At 51.3% G+C, this 16,825-nt stretch overlaps 1 protein-coding gene across 1 annotated transcript in view; it reads right to left on the reverse strand.

Moving 5' to 3' along the window:
- KAT2B (lysine acetyltransferase 2B) overlaps positions 1–15,450 on the reverse strand; it is a 102,059-nt gene extending 86,609 nt beyond the window's left edge. Inside the window, exon 1 of the mRNA XM_075547170.1 lies at positions 15,127–15,450. Within this exon, the coding sequence (XP_075403285.1) occupies positions 15,127–15,435 (309 nt within the window). The 5' untranslated portion in view covers positions 15,436–15,450. The remainder of the gene's footprint in view (positions 1–15,126) is intronic.
- Positions 15,451–16,825: the final 1,375 nt, after the last annotated feature.

Genomic DNA, 16,825 nt, shown 5'->3' on the forward strand with positions numbered 1-16,825 from the left:
CAAGCATTTGGCATGTTCCACACTCTATACCAGTCAGCTAAATGGATGAACTGATTGTATTATCAAAACAATACTTGACTTCCTCCTGGACATGGCTAACTCAACACAGCACCAAAGAACTCTTGCTTCTCCCTGCCCGCAGACCAACGCCTCTCACTGTTTCCCTGCGCTTGGTCACTGGAACGACCAGACTTTGGAGTATTCGGGTAAAGAAGAAAACAAAGCCCTAGACACCACCCTTCCATCCCGTCTTTGCTTCACCCCTCGCCACGATCGAGGTCGGGTCCTTTTGCTATCCCCATGAAGAGCTATGCAGGCTGTATTCCCACTCCTGCCGCGGCTGGTCCAAACCTCCGTCTACTCCGAAGCAGACTGCAACAACCTCCACTCATCCTCTCTGCCCACTCTCCCTCCTCTGCGCTTTGTATTCCCCCCCCCCCCCCCCCCCCCCCCCCGCACAGGAGCCTGAGAAGCAATTTTAAAACACAAATAAAGGTGAGTCAATGGAGAACAGCCCAGAAGCTTCTCAGCAGGCTGAAAGGGTAAGAAACCGAGTCCCATCCAGACAGGGGAACTCGGCAATACAGAGAAAGGAAGGGCTGATCCAAGCAGCAGGGATGAATCTCAAAAGCACCATGCTGAGTGAAAGAAAGAGGACGGGCCCTTTTATGTGACATTCAAAAATGCCAAAATTAACCTACGCTGACTCAAGTCAGAACTGTGGCTGTGTCTGGGGGACGAGACTGAGAGGGTAAGAAGCAAGAGAGAAATTTAGAACGTGTTGGACGTGTTCTGTGTTTCAAGGTATACAAGGGGCCTTCAAAAATTGGAGAAAATGCAACTACAAGATAATAGGACTTCTCCTAGCCCCCCTCTTATTTCTCAGGGTTCTTCAAGCCCCTCTTTTTCACCCAAACTAACTGAATGTACTTGTTGAAATAAAAACCCATTAAATCAGGAGAGACCAGTCCCTAGAGAAGGGCATCGTGCTTGGGGAAGTAGAGGGTCGGCAAAGAAGAGGAGCCTCAACAAGACAGATGGATACAACAAGGGCTGCAGCAATGAGTGCAAATGCAGAAATGACAGGCGAACGGCACGGGTCAGGGCAGTGCTCTGTTCTGTTGTCGGAGCAGATAACACTGAAGTTGTGATGTTGGCATTTCACTGCATGAAAATGATGCTTTGGTAGCCTGGGCCCCACCCACCTTTCTCTTCCTCTTCACCTCCTATACTTGCCCCTTCCCAGCCCAATGAAGTCACACTGCCCTTGGGCAGCCCAAGCCATTTCTGGCCCCAGAGGCGTGGTGTCCTTCAGGGGAAGCATCCCAGCAGCAGGTAAAGGCGCTCTCCAATCACTGTCTTTTAGCTCTGTGTTTTTATTCTGTATGGTACCTGCCACTTTCTGTTCTTTTCTTGTTTACGATCTGCCTCTGCTAGCAGAAAGCAAGCACTTGGGGAGGAAGGGCCCGGCTGTTAGGGTCTCCCCTGCATCCCAAACAACGCTTGGCACCGTCAGTCCAGATGTGGTGAATGAATGGAGAGCAGTTGACATTACCATGCTCGTCGATTTTACAGTTCTGAAACTTTTGGAATCCCCCTCATGGTCACACAGCAAGAAAGCACAATCGATGCAAACCCAGACAGTCTAGGGCCTGCGTCCTAGTCTCTCGTTATCCCCAGCTTGGGCCATCTGCTTTGTTTCCCTCTGTTCACTCCACCTGATCCTAGTCTCCCCTCTGGATGGTCACGTGCCCCCAGCTCACCTTGCCTTCTCTCAGCACAGGCTTTCTCTCCAGATCTGTGCCTTTACCGAGACCCATAGCTTCCTGTGGCTTTGAGTTCCTTTTGCACTCACCACAATACCTACTCAATGCGGGGCTCCCGGGCCTAACGAGGACTCTGGGGGTACGTGTCCCCTTGGAGGCAGTGCGGCGATTCAGTAGCCCTCTCGGTAGGTGCGAGTCCTAGGTTACATGATGCATGCCATTTTCTCAAAGTCTGCTGCCCTTGGCTTCCTTGGCATGCTGCCATCCAATTTCAACACCAGCTTGTTGCAGCTGATGCAAAGTAGAGGTGTAACCATCAGTCACTATGATATCACTCAGATCCCACCCCTGTACTTCTGGACCTTCTCGAATAGCATGCAAACCTCCTGGCATGCTGCAAGGGACTCGGATCACGCATGAATTGGGAATGATTGGGATGATGTGAAATTTCATGGGTGCATCCCCGCACGACCAGCCCTGCGGTCACCACAGGTATTACTCAGAGTAGGTGGGGTCCGCTGGGTAGCAACTAACACAGGATCTGATGCAGCCAACTGCATCACTGAAGACATTATTCACTCGATTTCCAAAGTGTATGCATTCATCGAGTTTTAATGCTAAGCCCTGCGTCTGAACTTCTTGGAGCTACCGGAAGAACCTGACTGTCTACTGTAGCCTTTGGCTTAAATCAGGAAGTCAAGCAACAAAAAATTACAAATAGCAGCAAGGAAGCTTGACTTAGTAGGCCATTAATTTCCTTTCCCCCACCCCTAGTTCACTAGCATGAACCCTGGTGGAGCATTAGGCTGCTAACCACAAGGTCCACAGTTTGAAGCCACTAGTTACTCTGCAGGAGAAGGATGGGCTGTCTACTTCTCAAAGAGTTAATAAGGTCTTGGAAACTCACTAGGGCAGTTCTACCCTGTCCTATTGGGTCACTAACAATCGGCATCTACTCAATGGCAGTGAGTTTGGCTTTGGGTTTACAGCGTAGAAGCCAACACCTGTCTGTAATGGCTTACATGTCACCCTGCCAGTATTTCAGATGCTAGGAGGCTGATCCATGGTGGACAGGTTTAGGCACAGCGAAAGAAAGGCCTGGTGACCTGCTTCTGAAAAGTAGCCAAGGAAACCCCTATGAAGGATGTCCAAGTATAGTGCTGGAAGAGGAGGCCCCTGGCTGGGAAGGCACTTGGCATGCACAGTGGCAGCCTCCAGTGAACGGCAGCATCTCAGCAGCCAGGAAGATGACGCAGAACCGGTGATCAGCCCTTCTCTCTTATGGGGCTGCCAGGAGTCAAGTCTATTCAATGGCAACTGGCCACACCAACATAATACGGTCTTTTGAAAAGATGGGGAAAGTCCTTTTTTTTTTTCCTTTTGGACTTCATAGATTTGCATTTACAAATCTCACATTCTCATGAGACCTGGGTGAAAGCGTAACTCTAATTTGCAATAAGGAGACAGTATCCACCGATTTGATATCTGACTCGGAGAATGATCAGAACGTAGGTCGAACCTGCTCTAGGGAGGGCCCAGCCATTAGGCAAGAATGAGATGACATCAGGTCCAATGGGAGCTAATGAGAACAGCACTTAAGCTTCAGTCCGGGGACACTGTTTCCGCTCAAAATGGCTGCTGCCCAGCTGCCAACTACAGGGCTGTTGGGTCAAGTTCCTCAACCTCTGTGAGCCTCAGTCTCTTCGTTAAAACAGCTTCCTTTCCTCCCATGCCTGTGGATATGACATTACCCAGGTGTTCAACAAGTAATTGGAGTGCCTGCTCTATGCCAAGTACACACCACAGTCGAAAATGCAGCGAAACAAAGTCCCCGCTATGAGGCTCCAGTGACAGAAACAGCCATGCGTGATGAAACAAAACCAGATGACCTCCAAGTCCTAAGAAGTGAAGACAAGGACAACAAAACAAGGTACGGGAACAGAGTGATTGGGGACACTGCTGTTTTAGACTTTGATGGGGGCAGGTGGGTTAAGACCATCACTCCTATCAGACCAGGATGAGGTCTCAGAGCAGTGTCCAAAGCAGGGAGAACACACGGCATGATTGACAGGTATGAAAATCACTAAAAGTTATGAGAGTCAACACTGTTTCAGTCATAATTCAGTGATCAGTGGTCACAAGGAGCTACCTGAATAGGTACCTGGGATACCCTGGAAATATTGAGTGACTAAACTAAATGACAACAGGAACAATGCCCCCATCTAAGCGTTTAGACACAATCCTGTTTCATTATATACATCCGTTACAGAGAAGATTCCCTGACACGTGGATGGTCCCTAGGATGGAATCAAATCATCATTTCACCCTGCATTCTCGAGGTGCATTCTCATATGACAGCTGAGTGAGGGCCATGGAGAAGTCCAGCGCCCTGCTGAGAAGGTGGCTGGCACTCGCCGGCACGCGCAGTTCTAGCTCGACCTGGCTCTTTCTGGAAGACACAGGTAGCAGGTAAACCCACTCGTCCAAGCTGGATCTCCTGGATTCCGGCCAGCATTCCAGGAAGTTTGGCACAGTTCCCCACATGAGTTGGACATAAATCACAGAACATAATGTCTGAGAACCCTAGTCCTTCAGAACGAGGGCCCAATGGCAGCAGGACTTTTATCGGGTTATTTACTGGTTAAGACTCACCTATACAGGCTCCGGGGCAGAAAGAATTGTCCCAGCTAAGCATTCTACCAGCTGTGCCCCTCCCACCATTCTTCCTCTCCGTTCCTGATTTACATCTACTGGGTCTGGTGGAGCGCACCTCCTACCCTGGCCAATGCCCGGTCGCTCACTTCCTGGCAGCAGGGCTTCTCCGTGGAATAGCTGAAAATCCAACTCCTGTTCTTTCTTTGAGAAATCTAGTTCAAGTTCATTCCTTGAAATTGTCCACATCTAGTTGCTGTCTAGCCTAAAAATAGCTAACAAATTTTAACTTTTTTTAAATTTAGAAAGCATACCTTTTTTTAAAATCATTTTATTGGGGGCTAGCACAATTCTCACCGCATCCATCCATCCATTGTGTCAAGCACATATGTACATTTGTTGCCATCATCCTCATAATTCTTACATATAGTAAGATATCATCTTATTTCAAACAAGTGGCCATTTTCTCTGCCCCACTACATGATAGGACTTAAATGTTCTAATCTTTTATCCAAGTGTTCTTGATATAAGGTTTGTTTTATTCACTGGTTTATTGTTCTCAGGTACACTCCAGTGCATTCTGTTAGTGATGCCATGGGACATTAAACTGTTCCTTATGGCTTCTTGGCTGTAATCTATATGTGACCAGATTGCCACCTCATGTGATTCAACTGCTTTCATTTCATGGAGCTGCCAATCATTTAACCACCGGAGCAGTAGGGCAGAAAGCATGTCTGTATATGCTACTTGTGCACATTATCGTGGCTACATTTTGAAGCCATGATGCAGCATGGAAGAAATCAGATACGTAAGGGCTCCCGCCATGTGATTTCACGTGTGCGAAATTCAAGGGCAACAAAAATTAATCTTGGGTCATAAAAGTCAGAATAAGGCCCAGGGGGGTGGGGGGATGGTGATGGGTACTGAATAGGGGGGAACCACAGGGAGGCGATCTGAGGTACTAGAGACAGGCTACCGCTTTAGTGTCATGGCAGTCACCTCCGCATTAATGAGGAGGTGTAAAAACATCTTGTCCTGCTAGATACGGATTTGATCACTTTACTGAGAGTCTGGGAAGCATGTTAAGCTAAGAGTTTCCTATTGCTTGGGCTGAGATAATTCTCTGTGTCCCGTCTTCCAGAGACCCCTTTGAGGCACCTAAAGACCATGGAAGGAAGCCTGTGTGAGGAAGTGGGCTAGAAGTTGGGATGCGAGCCTCAAGCTCAGCAGTTCGAACCCATCAGCCGCACCGAAGGGGAATGATGAGGCTTTCTGATCCAGGAAAGATGTCTGGCCTCGGACACCCACAGGGGCAATTGGACGCGGTCTCGTTGGAATCAGTGGAGTTGGAATCGACTCTGTGGCAATGGGCTTGGATTTAGAGTTAAGAAAACAAAATCATTTGGGATAATCCTTGGTTGGGCCACAGGGTTAACTGAAAGGCACTTGGAAAGCAGGTGTGGCAATCGGCTTCTGGAAGAGTTGCTGTCGCAACCCTACCCACCACAGTACTGCTCTGACTCATGAGGTGGCCTGAGCCAGCACTGATGACACAGCAGCTTTGTTTCCCCCTCCAAACACCCAGGTCGTCAAGTCCTTGCCCCTGGCACATTGGCACCATCCATAGCCACAATAAGGTGTTGCTTTCCTCTCGCTTCCCTAGGGCACGCCATCAGGAGACATAGGGCCCGGGCATGAGTGGCAGCTGTAAAGCAATCGAGGGCACCTGCCTGCCCTGAACCCATCATAAAGAACACGTATTTTGGTTGCTTGATGGCCCACACGATGCCATTGAACTAGAAAGGCCTTTGAACACACCTCTCCATCGGAGACCAGTCCATGTCAAAGGAAAGCCACAGAATGCCGGAAACCAATGCCATCCTGTCTAACCGCCCCATGAGAAAGCGAGGAAAGCAGCAGCAAGATGGCACACTGGGACGAGAAGCCTGTGGCCTGGCTCTGTCCTGAGCACACACTATCTCGAGGAACTCCCCCAAATGACCTGCCTCCCCCTGCCCTCCACTCTGGTAAAATAACCTAAAATCCCCGTTACCAATAGAGAGCTCGAAAATGGAATGCAAGTTGAAGAATGTCTATGTTCCAGGAGCTTTTCACACCATTTGATCTCTCCATCCGTCTGTGTGGGAGGGCACGGTGAATGACGACAAGGGAGCCGAGTCCTGCCCGCGGCGGCCCAGGGTGAGGAGGATGCAGGAGTCTCCTGTTTGTGACAGCCGTGTGTGCGCGACTGTGCACGGTCATCGGTGCGCCTATCATTCTTCCACAGTGCTCCTGGGAGTAGTTTCTGCTTGTTGTTGTTGTGGCTGGTCCCCAACTCAAGGTGCCCTCATGCGCAACAGGGAGGCTTGGTCATGCCTTCAACACGTGCCTGATCGGTGGCTGATGGCTCTCTGTGATCCGGGGGTGGGGGGTGGGGGTGGGGTTAGACGTAGATTAGTGGCCCTAGTGCGCCTCCCTAAAGCTCCACTGAAGCCTATTCAGCATCATAGCTGACGGAGAGGCGGTGCCTGCCCGTGGGGTGCTTTGGCCAGGAGGTGACCTTGGTCTCCCACCTGGAAGGAGGCTGGTGGTGCAGTGGTTAAGCACTCAGCTGCTCATGAAAGGGCGGTGGTTCGACCCCACCAGCTGCTGCACGGGAGATAGATGTGGCAGTCTGTCTCCATAAAGATTATGGCCCTGGAAGCCCTACGAGAGAGGCTCTGCCCTGCCCAACAGTGTGATAGTGTCACTGTGCACTGACACCGACCCAGCGCCACCAGGTTCTCTTGCAGGGAAGGTGAGAATTCTACCACGGCATGGCTTCTGGTGGCAGGACAGCACTCGGCAGATCCAAGAGCTGGAAAACATTGATGATGCTCCCTAGAAAGAAAGGGAGTCAGAAGCCACCGGGGCTTAGGAGTTCCCGTTGTAAAGGCACCGCGCAGAGGAGCCAGCTCTTTCATCTGAGAAGCAATGTTCTTGCTGTTCCAAGACACCTCATGCAAAACTACATTGTACTCTCACACACCTCCTGGGACCCCTCATTTGGCCCTGTGGATTTTTCTGATAAACACAGAACTGAAGCCTGCCAACACGAGGGGAGGCAACTGGGTCTCAAAGCTGCTGGATGGTTTAACAATGTAAAACAAACAACAACACCAAAAGCAAGCCAGGCCACACAAAATGCTCTTTGCAAGCGCACGCTTCCTGAGAGAAAACCGTCCCCAGCAAATGTTGTTCTGCTTTGCCCGGTGCACTTCTTTCTCGGTTACAGAAAACTGCACATTGCAATCTGAAGGCTTTGCAGCCGGGAGCTGCCATCTTCTTGAAAGTTTATGTGAAAACAGACTAAACTGTGGACATGTTCCTCCCAGGCTTTTTACCCTGTGTGCCTGCCAAATGAATCGCTTTCCACGCATTCGCCACCTTTGACAGGAGTTACCAGTCATGAAATAATTTCATGCTAGAGATTTACGCGGCTAGACAACCTTTTTAAAAAACAACACTCTATCTAATCCAGCTCAATGTTTGTGTACCATTATTCCACTGCTGCTAATTTGAACAATCTCCAGGAAGGTATCTTTATTTCCGCTTCTGTTTGCAGACCAAAGATCAATGGATGGATACAAAATAACACCTTCAAAAATCGGACCCTTGATCGGAGGGAAACGTTGGGCAATGGGATGGAAACTTCCAGAAGGGGCTGTGACATCGGGAGCCTGACTACTGTGATACTCCCTCCAACGCATCGGTGTGCTTCCCGTGGATGAGTTTTCAGATATCAAAATTATGCCACCACAAAGCTGTTTAAAAATACACCCATATTTTAATTGACTGATATACCGTTTGATCTTTCAGATTTGCCTCGATATTCAGATAAATGCAAAAAGCATTCTTTTTTTTCTATGCAGTAAAATGTGTTTATTACCATAATATGACTCAATCCAATTTTCCTCTCTAACTGGGTTTCCTACTTTTCCAAAAATTAAACTCTGTCATCAAATCGATGGTGACTCGCAGGGACAGGATGGAGTAGCCTCTGGGGGTTTCTGGGACTGTAACGATTTATAGGTGTCAAGAGCCTTTCTCTTAAGAAGAGAAGCCCGGGTGGCTTAGTGGTTATGCATTGGGCTGCAATTCTCAAAGGTCAGCAGTTCAAAACCACCAACTGTGGGTTTTCTACTCCCGTTAACAGTTACAGTCTTGGAAACTCACAGGGCAGTTGTACCCTGTCTTACTATAGGGTTGCTATGAGTTGGCATTGATGGCAGTCAGCTTGGTTTGGTTTTGGTTTGTTTGGGGGGAGGTCTCCTAAGGAGCAGCTGGTGGTTTCAAACTGCTGACCTTGCAGTTAGCAGCCCAGGGCATAACCACTAAGCCACCAAGGCTCCCACCCCACCCTTGGCACTACAGATAATCACCTAGCCATGATTATCAGTAGTTCTACCCTTAGCATTACTGATACCCATGGCTAGATGACTATCTGTTGTGAGATTGTCCTGTATATTGTAAGACATTTAACAACCCCCCTGGCATCTACCCATTAATTTTCCGCTCATGCCCCTCCTTACAAATACTGACAAAAAAATGTCCCCCTGGATGTGAGATGGCTGCAGGGCAAGAGCTCCAACTCTACGTTCTCACCACTAGAAAGGAGTCTACTTTCTGTGAAGTGACTGATGGGCAAACCCAAACAACTGCCTTTGCGCTCTCTCCACTTGCTGTAATGCCCCCCCCTGCCCACCAGCGTTGGGCCAGCGAGGCACATTTTCTCTCTGCCTCTGTGCTCTGCATATTTACAGTGTGACTGCTCTGAGATTATACATTATTAGCTTTTAAATTCAGATGGATTTGATAGCCCTGTGCCCACGTAACTCTCCAAGCATGGCACTCAGCCCAGAATCCAAGGAACTGGGCTCTCATAAGTGCTTTCTGGTCACTCACTCAAATACAATGAGTAGAGCAGCAGGCAATCCAGTGTGGCCAGCGCCAACCCAGCGCCTTCATGTTCCAGGAAATCGTGGGGGCCCTTCTCGCTCTGATTTTCCAGGCTGAAGTTAGGATCACTACTTTACAGATGATGTAGTGGAGGCTTGGAGAGACATGGCTACATGAACCCAGGATGATGCAAGTGGCAGAGCTGGGGCTCGTGTCTGAAACCCACATTCTTGACAGACTGTCTGGTTAATGGTACATCTCCTCCTCTGAGCTGCCATGAGCACTTACCAAGGGCTGGTGCCTCTCAGACATTCCCCCAAACCCCGAACTCAGCCCTGTCAGTCCATTCTAACTCAGAAGGACTCGCTAGCACAGAGTCTACATAACTGCTGCCCTAAAAGCCCCTGCGGGTTTCGGAAACTGCAACTCTTCACCGAAGTGGAAAGCCTCCTCTTTCTCCCATGGGGCAGCTGGTGGTCTTGAGGTTAAGAGCCGAACACATAACCTCTGTGCCACCAGAGTTCCCTCTTGGTTTAAAGATCATGTTATTCGGGGCTCTTACAGCTCTTACGACAATCCACACATCAGTTGTATCAACCATTTTTGTACCATCATCATGTGTTGCCATCATCATTTTCTAAACATTTACTTTCTATTTAGGCCCTTCATGTCAGCTCCTCTTTTACCCTCCCACCCCACTTCCCACCCTCATGACCCTTTGGTCAATTATAAATTATTATTTTCTTATCTTACACTGACCGCTGTCTCCCTTCACCCAAGTTTCTGTTGTTCGTCCCCCTGGGAAGTTGGAGGGTAGGGGGGAAATGTCGATCGTTTCAATCATTTCCCTCTTCTTCCCAGCTCCCCTTTCCCCCTACCCTCCTGGTATCACTACTCCCATGTCTGTTCCTGAGGGGTTTAGCTGACTTGTGTACATGCTCCAGTCGAGCCAGAACTGAAAGGCAGGACTGGGGACATGATGGAGGGTGGGGAAGCCTCAAAGAACTAGAGGAATATTGTGTGTTTCAAGGGTGATATACTGCGCCCTGGTTGACTCATCTCTTCCTGGTGACCATTCCATGAGGGGATGTCCTATTGTCTATAATTCACAGCCATTGAGTTGATTGTTGACTGCTCACAAGCCTAGGTGGACAGAGTCAGACTTTATACCATAGGGTTTTCAAGGTCTGGTGGCACCGATTTTTTGCTAACTCCCCAAAAGGTCAGTACTTCAAACCCACCAGCCGGTCTGTGAAGCAAGATGAGTCCGCCCGCTTCCATAGAGATTCACAGTCTCAGAAACCTCACAGAGGAGTTTGCCTTTGTCCAGCAGGGTGGACGCCAATTGGAATCGACTCGACGGCCGTAGCTTTTGTTTCTTTGTGGTTATATTTTATATCTTTCACCTTTGGGAAGCAGATTGCCGGCTTTCCTTCCAAAGTGTCTCTGAGTGGGACAAAGCTTTTCAGTCAGGCCTTCAACTAGATGCCTCTCCTGGCAGCTCTGTTACGCCATGAGGTAGGTGACTATTACTAGTCCCATTTTACAGGAAAGAAAATAGAGGCTCAGAGGTGAAGCCTTTGTCAAAGCTAGATACCCTGGTTTTGAAATGGGGTTAGCCTGAACTCCAAAGCGCATCTTCTTGGCCATAACATGCTATTAACTCCCTTTTGTATAAGTGGCCCATTTCACTGGGAAGGAGCAGCCCAGGGTTTGGGGTTTTAAGCTAGTTAAATCACACTGTAATTTATAGGAGGCTGTGGACTTTGACCAGGCACACATGCACTTGGGCTTTCTTTGATAGCATTAAAATCCCCTGGTGGCCCAGCAGTTACCATTTGGGTTGCTAACCGCAAGGTCAGCAATTCCAACCCACTAGGCACTCAGAAAGCGAGAAAGAAGGGGCTTTCTTGAGTTAACAGTCTCCGAAACCCACCGGGGCAGTTAGTTCCATCCTCTCGATAGGGTCACGCTGAGTCAGAACGGGCTCAGTGGCAGTGAGTTTGGCTTTTTCAACAGTCACTGTGAATCATCTGAAACTGTCCTACATGGAAAATCTGCTCTGCCCACTTACGAAGAAGTGTTCAAGCTAAAATTCCACACCTGCTATCCTACCAGCTAATTACTTACTCGGCTTTCTCTTCTCTAGTTCAGTCAGTCAGTCAACAACCACACATCACTCAAGAGTATGAGCCACATACATTGTGCATAATCACACTTCACAACAAACCATGGAAACAGTACCAGGAAGGAAGTGAAGAGAAGGGGTTGGGTAATGTATCATAGGAAAGGCTGGCCTGGGAAGTGAAGGCAAGGCAAGGCACCTGAGGCCTGCAAGAGGAGGAGTTGTGAGCGAGTTCAGAAGTGAGGGGTAAGTGAACAGTGTGTGCAAAGGCCCTGAGGTGGAGGAGCAGCATCAGGAAAGGACCTGAAAACTAGCCAAAGAAAGCACTGGCCAGCCAGGTCTTGCGAGACCTTGTTGGTCCCAGTAAAGAGAAACGAATGGGTCACTTTGAGTTGGAACTGAGGTGGCAACCATGGGCTTGATTTTAAGGACAGATTTCAAACCAAAATACTGGCGCTTTGAACTCAGCCAGAGGTGCCTCGGAAGAAAAGACTGGTGAATTTCTGTCCAATATAGGGCACGATTCTGTTCTGCAACACAGAGGGTTATCATCCGTCGGAACTAACCCCATGGTTGGGCTTTGTTGAGGAGGGACTTAACAAGGTTAGATCTCCATTTATAATCATCACTCTGGTTGTGTCAGACAGGTGAGCCGAGTGAGGCAACCTTTGCCAGGACATAGTTCAAAGAACACCGCAAACCTTGAATCCTGCAAAACAAGTCTCCTCCTCCTTCCCCCCTCCTCCTCCCTCTTCTCCCTCCATCCTCCTCTCCTCCCCCACCCCAGGGTGTGGCACACCACCCGTGGCTGTAAACTCGCTGCTGCTTTTTCTGTTTCATTCTTGAAGTTTAAAAGTTAGCATCATTCCTCCTCCTTGCTCAGGCCGGGGACATGATTTTGTTCTTATTTAATAGCCCCAGTAAACCACCTCATCTCATTCCAGCTTCTCCCTATTCCCAAACCTCTCTGCTTTCTTCAAATGGCAGAAAGACCAGTAGAAAAGAAAATATACCGATCTTTGCTTTGGAGCTTTTCATAGAAAGTACAGAGACAAAGTGAGAGCGAACCAGAGTCTGCTCCTGCAGCATTTCACACTTAACTTAGCCCAGTTAGAGAAGAAAAAGGAGGAGGAGGAGGAGGAGATGATGATTTGATATGTCACTCTCCGACTTAGGATGCCCTGATTCCTCAGTACCTTCTTGGCCACACCCCCGAACCTGGTCACCTGGCCAATGGAGGCCTGCTTCTTGCTGGCCTGGCTCCAAGACCCAGAGCTGCTTTCGGTTTCTCCTTTACAAGAAGTTTCACCCCACCTCCCTACTCTGCCAAGAGCCCTGATAGCACCCAATGACACTTCCTCTAGGAAGCCATCCCCACCCTTCTACTGCCCTGTTGAACTGCCCTGCTCTGGGTTCCCACACCACTTCAATACAGTAACTTTTCTGCAACTTTATTGTAACCACTTCACTGGCCACCTTCCCAAGCCCTACCACACATGCACACCCCCAGGAGCTGACCAGGAGCACCAGGGCAGATTCTGAGTTCTGTAGATCCAGTACCCAGCACAGTGCCTCGCACCCAGGTGGGCCCTCTCTCTCTATTTACCAAATGAATGAGTAAATAAAAGTTGATGTCTGCAGAGTCTCCCAAGAGCTGGAAGGGGCAGCTTTAAAAGAAAATAAGCAAGGCTTACCTGTCCTGTAAGTTTGCTGGAAAATAGATACATGAAGCATTCAAGTTACAAACTTTAGAAAAGGTGCTACAGCTTATGGAAATTTGGAAGGATCAAAAACATCAAGAAGGCAGGGCCATTTACTCTGGTTTTCAATAGAACCAAATCATTGGGAAGTGGTCAGTGGCAACATGCAGGTGCTCGTGATGGGAACCCAATAATACACCTGGGCAGAAGCATCAAGCGGACCATGTGAACCAACTCCAGTTGCAAAATGCCTACCCCACCAAGTAATTGACCTGGTTCTTTGTGCACAGCTCTCTCATCGACCTACTACAATGAAGGGCCTGATCGCATTGTCCCATCTAATGCCTTCATACCCAAAACATCGGCCCTCACTTTTCTTTCTATTATTATTATTATTAATTTCTTCATTAGAAATACCAACCATGAAGACAAAAATAAATGCCAACCATGCAATATTATTATCTCACCATCCAGTTTCCTTGGCTGAATTGAAAAATAACATACGATCATCCCGGTTTGAACTGGCATCTTGTTCCTCGGGAGTGCGATCTGAGAACTGCCCTGCTTCTCCTGCAAGTCTCTGAGGTGTGCAGATTCTCAGGCCCCTTCAGACCTCCTTATTCAGAATCCGCATGTTAACAAGGTACTCCGGTGATTGCTATGTGCATTACAGTTCGGGAAGCACCATGTTAGATCCTACATGCGCCCAATAAATATCTATTGAGCCCATGTAGGGTGCACAGTAGATGCTCAAAATATATGATCGCTCTTAGCGGTTGGGATAAGAGCAAGTACAGACATTTCACCATAAAGGCAAACTTGCGTCAGAACTAAAAACAGCATCTTCGGGAAAGTCGAGATGTTCTAGCGGGCTTAATTATCTTTACACCAAAATTCAGCAGGGGTGACTGCAGAGTGGTTGTGGGAATCTGGGAACTTGGCCCCATTTGCAGCAGGCGGGAGGAATACAGGGGAGGCGGTGAGAACGTGAGTGCGTCTTCGCCGCCTCAGCCACAGGCCGCAGGAGCTGACAAGGCCAAGTCCCCGCCCCCCTCAGCTGTCACCCTGTCAAAACAAAGCCGCTGCTGACAGCGCAGGGCCAGCCTGCCCCTCGGCCTCGGGCAATCCTCCCTCCGCAGGAGCGCGGTCCCTACATCTGGGTCTACAGCTGGGGGTGGGGCGGGGGAGGCGTCGGGAGCGGGGAGCTGGGGCTGAGAAAGGCTGGCGAGGAATGTGTGCCCTCAAACTGAGCAGCAGCGCCCGCCGCCAGGAGCTGTCACCTTGCCAGATCCGGTTTACACCCTGAGCAGCTGGGACAGCGTTTTAACGAAACAAGTAATAATACAATAATGACAGGGCTGTCATCACGCGCAGCGGAGCACCCTCGGTCCGAGGCGCTCCAGAACCGAACCCCTCTTCTCGCACGGCGCCCACCTCCCAATCCAGCGCGTTCCGCCCCCTTTGCACTCCCCAGGCGCCTGGAGTCCGGGAGCCTCCTCCACTCTCACCCCTGCCACCCAGCCCCTCCCAACGGGGCGCGGAGAAAGACCAGGTGGAGGAGCGCGCAGGTCCCCAAGATCTTTCCTTGGCCCTGGGGCGCCCCGCCACACCTAAGCTCCGCCGCTCGCTCGGAAAGCGCTTCTGGCGAGCTCCTACGCAGCAACAAAGCCCCAGGGCAACCCGGGAGCTCAGAAACCTTGGCGACCCAGTCCGCAGGGGAGGAATGAAGCGCTCTCCTGGCGACCTCCACCCCCCTCCCCTTCTTCCGACCCTAAAGGACTCTTATCCAAGAAAGACCTAAACTGGGCGCGGGCGGCAGCAGCACTTCCGCGGTGCAGCGGCCCCAGGCGGGAGGCGGGAGTGGGGGCGGAGGGGAACGGGGACAGGGGGCCCCCCCGGGGCTGGGTCCCCCGCCCCACCCGCGGCCCGGGCGCGGCGAGGCTACCTTGCAAGCGGAGTACACTCCGAGTTTCTCCAGTTTCTTGGCCCGCGGAGCGGAGCGCAGCTGCGCCTTCTTCACGGCGATCCGGGCCGAGCCACCGCCTCCCGGTCCTTCGGCCGTGCCCGCCGCCGCCACCGCCGTCGCCGGTCCGCAGGCGCCCGAGCCCCCGGCGGCGGCGGCGGCGGCGCCCGGGGAGCCCTGCGGGGGCGCGGACGGCGGCGCGGGGGGCTGCGCGGGGAGCGCTCCGGGCCCGGCCCCTGGCCCGGCTCCTGCCCCGCCGCCGCCCGGCCCGGCCCCGCCAGCTTCGGACATGCCTCCGCGGAGCTCGGCGGGAGGCGCCGAGTGTCAGGCACGCCGCCAGGGTCTCCCTCTCGGGCTCTGGCCGCCGAGAGAGCGAGACCCTCCCCCCACGCCCTCCCGCCCCTGCGCCCACCCCCCTCCCCGCCCCCGCCCTCCCCCGCGGGCGCCGCTCGCCCCGCTAGCTCCGGCCGCGGCCCGCGCGCTGGTGGCGGCGGCGGCGGTGGCGGCGGCGGCGGCGGCGGCGGCAGCTGCTCCCCCAGGAGGGAGGGGACTAGCGGCTCCGCGGCCGCCGCCGCTGCACACGCCCTCCCGCGGCCCTGCTCCCCGGCTCTCGGCTCCCCGGTGCCCGGCTCGGCCGCGCGGCCGCGGACATGTTCCCCGGGACTGCGGGCTTGGGGGAGCGGGTAGGGAGTGCCGGGGCCAGGGATCCCCCTCGGCCTCTCCTCCGCGCCCCCTGCCCCCACACCTCCACACGGAGCGCGCACCCAGCAGGGGCGAAGCCACGACCGGGGGGATGGGGAGGCTGAAAGGGGTGCTGGGGGCGGGAGGGGCGCTGGGACCCGGGCACCTGCTGTTGGCTTCCACTGGCCGCCCGGCCGCCCACCCTGGCACCCTGGAGCCTGGGGCAGCGGCGGGCGCCTCCACCCTCCTCTCCACCCTCCCTCGGAGCGCAGCAACTTCCTCCACCCTAGCGGGAGCCGGAGGGACAGAAATATTTTTGAAAAGTACCCGTCCAGGCTAATCCTTTCTTGCTTGCTAATTCACCAAAATAAACGGGGGTGTCGGGGGAGGGGGGGGGTTAAAGCACTTTCCTCTCCTTTTCTCTGTTCTTTTTAAAATTAAGAACACTTTCTTCTAGCAACTTCTAGACCAGGTCAATGTTACTCAATGCACTCGTGGTTTGTTTGGTGTTTCTTTGGAAAGTACTGGGTGTTACAAAGACCGTTGTCCAAAACCGCGATGTCCGAGCTATGTTCTGCCAGAAGTTTGAAAAATGTTAGCACTGAAGTGGGATTATAACTCGTTGCTATTTTCTCTTTCATCATTAGCCATACTTGGCAAGCTTGATACCTCCAGCACTCACATTAAAAGGAAAAATATTATTAAACAGAGAACTGTTGATTGGGATCTCAAATTTGTTTGTTTTTGACTCACTTTCCCCCCTCTTGCTTGGGATGGCCATGAGCTTGGTTAAGCAATGTTTCGGAGACATTTCCGTTTTGCATTTGAAAGTTGTGCCTGGTAAGCCTCTCAAAAACAGTTTTTACAAGCTAAAAACTATTTCAGAAATGCCCTACTTTTTACCGGGCAAATGCTGCCATGTGTAAAATGGGTCATGATGTGCTTATAAAATTCTTGCGGCCTTCTAGCTCGCAGCCAGCTAACAACACAGGAGGCTTCT

Source organism: Tenrec ecaudatus, chromosome 4 (assembly GCF_050624435.1).
Source record: "Tenrec ecaudatus isolate mTenEca1 chromosome 4, mTenEca1.hap1, whole genome shotgun sequence".
NCBI classification, from domain to species: Eukaryota; Metazoa; Chordata; class Mammalia; order Afrosoricida; family Tenrecidae; genus Tenrec; species Tenrec ecaudatus.